General features: G+C 33.9%; 1 protein-coding gene across 1 annotated transcript; it reads right to left on the bottom strand.

Annotated features, from left to right (window-relative positions):
- Positions 1–249: 249 nt before the first annotated feature.
- Positions 250–2,486, bottom strand: MC3R (melanocortin 3 receptor). Its single transcript, XM_044090043.1, has one exon. The coding sequence runs from the start codon at positions 2,114–2,116 to the stop codon at positions 1,142–1,144; it is 975 nt and encodes a 324-aa protein (XP_043945978.1). The 5' UTR covers positions 2,117–2,486; the 3' UTR covers positions 250–1,141.
- Positions 2,487–6,684: the final 4,198 nt, after the last annotated feature.

Genomic DNA, 6,684 nt, shown 5'->3' with positions numbered 1-6,684 from the left:
ATAAACTGCAAATGTAACAGCTTATATATTCTGACAAATTCAGGGTTCTTAAGCTCCATGAAATGATTTTCTTTAGCACTTCACAGTGTTTCAAAAAGTCTGCCTCATTGCCTTAAATACTAGTAATGCCCATTGAATCTAAATGTCAAATTATATATATATATATATATATATATATATATATATATATATATATATATATATATATATATATTATTAAATACAATTCTAAACAGCAATTTGCTCCACAGGTAGCAAACTAAATAATTTATAGCCTACATATTTTGTGAAATGAAATGCCACACACAACACAACAGACATTTCCATATGTAACAGAAGTGAAAATAATCTTTAAAAAAGGTCAACCAAAACACATACAGATCAGCAACAATACAGTTAAAACAGGCACCCATACAACTATACTTATCAGCAGAAACATGCACATAGCAAGTAAAATATTAGTGGTTGTGCTGTAAATTAGTTGTGTTTAAAATATTTCATTAATGTTTGTGGAGACATCCATTGTTTTTTAAAAGGAATGCATAACCTTTTTGATATTTGGCAGAAGTTAGAACAGAGACACATTGTTTGCCAGCTGTTTTCCTTTCAAAGATGCTATCCAACAGTTTTTTTGGTTGGTTTAGTGAAGAAGTCTGTAAATAATACTGATCTGGTCCTGTTACATTTTAGAAAAATTTCAGAATTTTATAAGCAATTCCATGACATAGCTGTAGCTTTCTAGTGCAAATTCCATGAAGAAAATTAAGGTGGAATGATACATATAAAAACAAAACAATGCAAAGTGCAATCTTCCATGGCAAGTGCTGCTTAGTAATAGATATGAATCATTTCAGTGAATTCCAATTTTACATTAAAAATTACACACACACACACACACACACACACACACACACACACACACACACACACACACACACACGCACACAGTGGAAATAATTATTTGTCCTCCTTAACGTGAAGTGTTTTGTTTAGACAAACAGAAGTGAATCCAATGTGCAGAAAGAGGCTGGGCAGAATGCCAGAAAAACTGAAAGTCACAAAAAGTGATTTCCCTGCTCTTTAGCATATATATTTCATAGTATTTGCTGACAGTACTGAAAAGCCTCGACTTTAGACATCACTATTTGCAGCGTATAGCAAGACTCATGCCATAACAGCAAATTATTTCTTTGAAAGTCTTACGCATTTCCAAGCTGCGAAAGGCATAAATAAGTGGATCGATGACAGAGTTGCACATGATCAGTACCAGGTATGTGTTGAAGTGGGATGTGTAGCAGATGCAGTATGGACTCTTAGGGCATGCAATTATAAGAATGAGGTGAAGAAAAAATGGAGCCCAGCAGACAATAAATACCCCAAGCAGAATAGTGATTGTAACTGCCCCCTTCATACACGTGCGCTGACGGAGCACACCGTCTACTGGGAGAGCAGCAATTTTTTTAATGTGCAATCGTGCAAGCATAAACATATGGACATAAAGAGTAGCCATAAGGACAAGCATGGTGAAAAACATTGTAATGAGACAGACTATAACTGTTTTTTCCTCTGAATACATGATAAATATAATACCACATGTGATGCAAGAAATCCAGATGATCAGGATGAGTGCAAAGGTTTTCTTTGCTGTCATGATGCTGTGGTACCTGAGAGCATAGAATATGGTAATGTACCTGTCAATTGCAATCACCAAAAGATTACATATAGATGCCACCAACGAAATGCAAATCATTGAGTCAAAGATGTTGTCCATCTGTCGGATAAAACGGTCATCGATTCTCAGATAACCGTTGTTCAGAACTGCCATCATAATTGTCTCTAGTGCATTGGACACACTCACCAACATGTCAGCCACGGCCAAGCTGCAAAGGAAGAAGTACATTGGAGAGTGTAGGTTTTTATTCTTTATGATTGCCAGTATAACAAGAATATTTTCCAGCAAGCTTATGATTCCAAGGGTTAAAAATACCTCTGCTTTGATGAAGACTTGTTCACAGAATCCCAGACTGCTTCTGTTATTGGCCACAGTTGTATCATTAAAATCTCTGTAAAGGAGCTGAGGCTGCTGTGTCATAAGTATGTATTTAGTAGCATTCATTGTGCATTTTGATCGGAGGTCCTTGCAGAGGAGACAGCTGAAGTTGTTCTTCAAAGCTACAGTTTTCAATTATAAAATCTGGTCACTGTACACAGGTTATGTGCAGTTACTTTTGATTTTCCCTCCTTGTTTCAATAGGACACTTCATTCTTAATAACAACATGAAATTCATCAATTGAAAACGATGAGAAGTTTTTTGCAGCCGGTTTAAACTCATGGTCCTTCATTTAAAGCTTTAAAAGACACAATATTGAATTACCCGCTCCCAATTTGCCCACTCCTGGTTTAGAACCAAATGACAGCTGCTTTGCTATTTTGAAGGTTAGCTCTTTCTGTAGTCATAGTTTCAAGTAACTTGTTGCTCTATCTGACATCTGTTGCTGCTATTCAGTTTTTAAGAAAGCAGCATGCGTTTTTATATTTTCAGATGGCAGAAGTGGTTAGTGGCTCCTCCTTTGCCTTTAATGAGCTATGACCACTCGAGTTCCAACATTCTTCTGATTGACAGTTAGCTATACACTCCAGATAGGTAAGCATTCTGATGAGAATTTTGAACTTTTAATTTAGCTCTTTAGCACCCTCTGCTGATCAGTAGTTTTACTGCTAAATAAGAACAGAAATGTGAATGGGCAGTCTTTTCAAGATTCACAATGAATGAAGTAAGCAAAGGTTTCTTCCATGGAGGTAGATCCACAAGGAGGAGTGTGCTCAGAGTACAATATGTTTGTGCAGCTTCTTAACTTTTGTTTTCCAGCTTTGATATGACAGTTGCTTATAGTCACAGCATGCCAACTCCAAGAAGAACATTTTGAAACTTTCAAACTTTTTTTGAATCAATCACTGTTCTTTGAAGACCTCAAAAAAATGATTTTCCTACATATACAATAGACTTTAGTACTGAATCTGAATCAATAAACATTCAGCCATTCACTTTCAAAAAGCTGCACATAAAATACTGAATAAATAAATGTGAAGAACTATGCATCTTTCCATATTCAACTAATAAAAATAGTGGTATATACATATATATATATATATATATACATATATATATATATATATATATATACATATATATATATATATATATATATATATATATATATATATATATATACATATATATATATATATATATATATATATATATATATATATATATACACACACATATATATATATATATATATATATATATATATATATATATATACATATATATATATATATATATATATATATATATATATATACACACATATATATATATATATATATAGATATATATATATATATATATATACACATATATATATAATTTTCTAAAACCTTTTTATTGCCATTTATTAATAAAAAAAATTGGAGTATGTATATTATCAGGCATGCACTGAAATTAAAGAATTATTATATCCCTATAAAAACATCGGCTGTACACCATGCAAATTACAAATATGTTAAGTAGTTTAACTTCTTTGCCCCTTCTTACACATTTTATACTGGGATTTATTTCATTCAGGTAAAAATGCTTAGTCATTTATATATAAAATGTGTATTTTGTGCAGTAAAACTATGTACAGTAAATGTGTATTTAGTGACACACTTGTAGATTTTGCAGACTGACAGGTCTAGGGTTTAATTCTGGCCTCGTTTATTATCTTGTGAAGCTGCACGCTTCCTCATGTCTGTGAAGGTTTCTGTGACACTCAATGTTTTCTTTTGCATCCAAACAAGCTGCTTTGCTTGACTGACTTTTCTAAATGGTAATATTTTTTTTAATGATGAAAAATAGTGACATTCTCTTGCTGAATTACATCTGTTTCCTTCCTAGTTGCATGACAGGATATTGTATGACTGATTGTAAGTTTGTAAGAGGATGATTCCTTACCAGTACCCTTAGTAAGTGCAAATCATAAAGTAGTATATTTATTTTTAAGTGCTTTAAAGTCAAAGGTGTGTTCTGGATGCCCGTAGCCATCATAATATGAAGCTACAAAATGACATGTTTTGCTACAAGAAACAGTTTTTAGCATACACATAAAAGTATGCATTAAAAGTATTGCCCCAGTAATATAAAATAAAATCAGGATAATTTTATAGAAGAAAGCAGGCTTTTCACTGTAGAAATCAGTGACTGATTTTGAATAAATAATATAACTAGTATAAAACTAATATTTTATACATAAATAAAAAACTGAATTTCAGAAATTATGGGATATACAGGTGCTGCCAAACAGCCACAGGGTATGTGAAAGTATTCTTTATGTCCTCCTTTCCAGATGTATAACATCTGCCTGTGATCAGTTCTCTCACAGATGTCAAGATGAACCCAAAAGCTATATTATGTTCCAACCTTGGGATTTCTATTTCACAGACTCTTCAGCATACATTTGTCTTTGGAGTTTATTCTGGAAGCAGATAAACTCTCAAATGAATAAAGGCTTGGTCTTACAATACTTAGCTGTTCTGGTAAGGCATCTATGTCATCTATCCAGAACCAGTAGCTAAGGGCACTGAATGGCTAACATTATTTTGAAAAAGGGATTTGAGGATTTGATCAACTGGCATATCATCAGTAACAGATGTCCACATTCTCAATTCCAGTCCTGTCATTCTCAGAAGAAACAGATAATCAGTGGGTTAAGAAACAGCAACCCAGAGTTCATTCAGCTCTCCCTGCCCTTGAGCTGTGAATAAATTAAGCTCAATGTGAATGCTGCTCAGTAACCATGCTGGTGACTCTCTTTTTTCAATCCACATAGCCAGTCTCTGGGACTCACTCCCTCAAAGAATTAGATCCATGACCAGCACCACACACTTTTAAAAAATTACTCAAAACACAATTATCTAACACATGGCTCTGCTCATGCAACAATCCTGGATAAATGAACCCCTCCTCAATATTTTTCTTTTTCTTTTCTGACACTTGTCTCATACTACCATACTCTATTACTGCTACCTTTATACCTCCCTCTTTTCAGCACACCGCTTTTCTGTTTCTCTTTTACAAAAACAAGCTAAATTAAAAACTCTCAGCTGTAGAATTTATAAAATTATAGTAGTAATCTACTATATGTCATTGCACTCTGCGCTGCTCTGACAAGCTGCACTCTACTCTGTAACAGACAAGACTGAAAAGTGAATGCACAAGAGACAATGTATAACTAATCCTTTAAATGTTACAAACTATATATAATTTTTGTCTTATCAACATTTTTATTACTCAAAATACGTAGATCAATGATTTCTCATGTACATCCACTTATCATAATTTCATGTAATTTTTTATTTGTCTTTCTTAATTTTTTAATAATTATATTGTATGTTATGTGTGGAACTTTTCTCCCCGGGCCTCTGCTGAAATTTTTTTTTTTTTTTTACCCATTCAAACTTTCCCAGTAAACAAATGTGAAATAAATAAAATAAATAAAACAGTTTTTTGACTCAGAAAAGAAAGAATTATTTCCTTGCTGTTCTCACTGTGTAAACCATTAATGTCAAGAATTAATGATTTTGATTATGGTTTCTGAGCTGTTAGATGTGACATTTCACTTTTTTATTATATTTCATCTTCACTGATGAGATTTTACTAACTCTTCATACCTCTGTCAAAGAGGAGAATGAGGCAAAACTCAGATGATGGCCATGGATTATAATTCAAAAAAAAAAAAAAAAAAAAAAAAAAAAAAAAAATTTCATCTGCTTTTACTGTACTTGTGTTTTTACCTACTTCTTTTTATTTTTGCATCATATTAAAATACTCAATTGTATTTATTACTGCTTGGTGTAACTCATTCTAAGCCTTTTGGTTTAAACACTTGGGCTTCGGACCAGTTAGTTGTTTTGCACTGAGAGGGTTTGTGGTCTGCACTGTTGTGGCAGAACAGGTAGCTTACATCCTTCTAGGTTGAGAACTGCTGATTGAGGGCTCAGTGTCTGTTATTCTAAAAGTGTATTAATTCTGGTTTAAGCACTTGGTCTTTCAAGCCAGTTATTTTACATTAAGAGGGTTCGTGGTCTGCACTCTTGTGGGAGGAGAGGCTGGACTCTGCCCTTCTGAGCTGGGAATTTCTGGTTGAAGGCTTATAGTGCATGCATATCTGAACTGTTTCTTACTGAAGTTGGTGCGCCTTGTTTGCTGTGGCATAGACTGGATTCGGGCCTGCTGGATCTAGCTTTGTTTGTGTAACTTGAGCACTAATCCAGACATTCTCTAAAGTATTCAATGGTATTTATTACTGCTTGGTTGTAACTTGATTAAAGTGTAGCTATCTTTCAAGTCTTTTGGATTAAGCACTTGGGCTTCAGACCAGTTGTTTTACATTAGGAAGGTTTGTGGCAAGCACTGTGGTGGCAGGACAGGTAGCTTTCATCCTTCTAAGTTGGGAACTGCTGATTGAGAGCCCAGTGTCCAAGTGTATTAGTTCTGGTTTAGGCACTTGGGCTTCAGGCAAGTTATTTTACATTAAGAAGGTTCATGGTCTGCACTCTTGTAGGAGAAGAGGCTGGACTCTGCCCTTCTGAGCTGGGAATTTCTGGTTAAAGGTTTATAGTGCCTGAATATTTGAACT

The sequence above is a fragment of the Protopterus annectens genome, chromosome 12.part0 (assembly GCF_019279795.1).
Source record: "Protopterus annectens isolate FY-2018-M chromosome 12.part0, PAN1.0, whole genome shotgun sequence".
NCBI classification, from domain to species: Eukaryota; Metazoa; Chordata; order Ceratodontiformes; family Protopteridae; genus Protopterus; species Protopterus annectens.
This window is presented reverse-complemented; position numbering and strand designations above follow the sequence as displayed.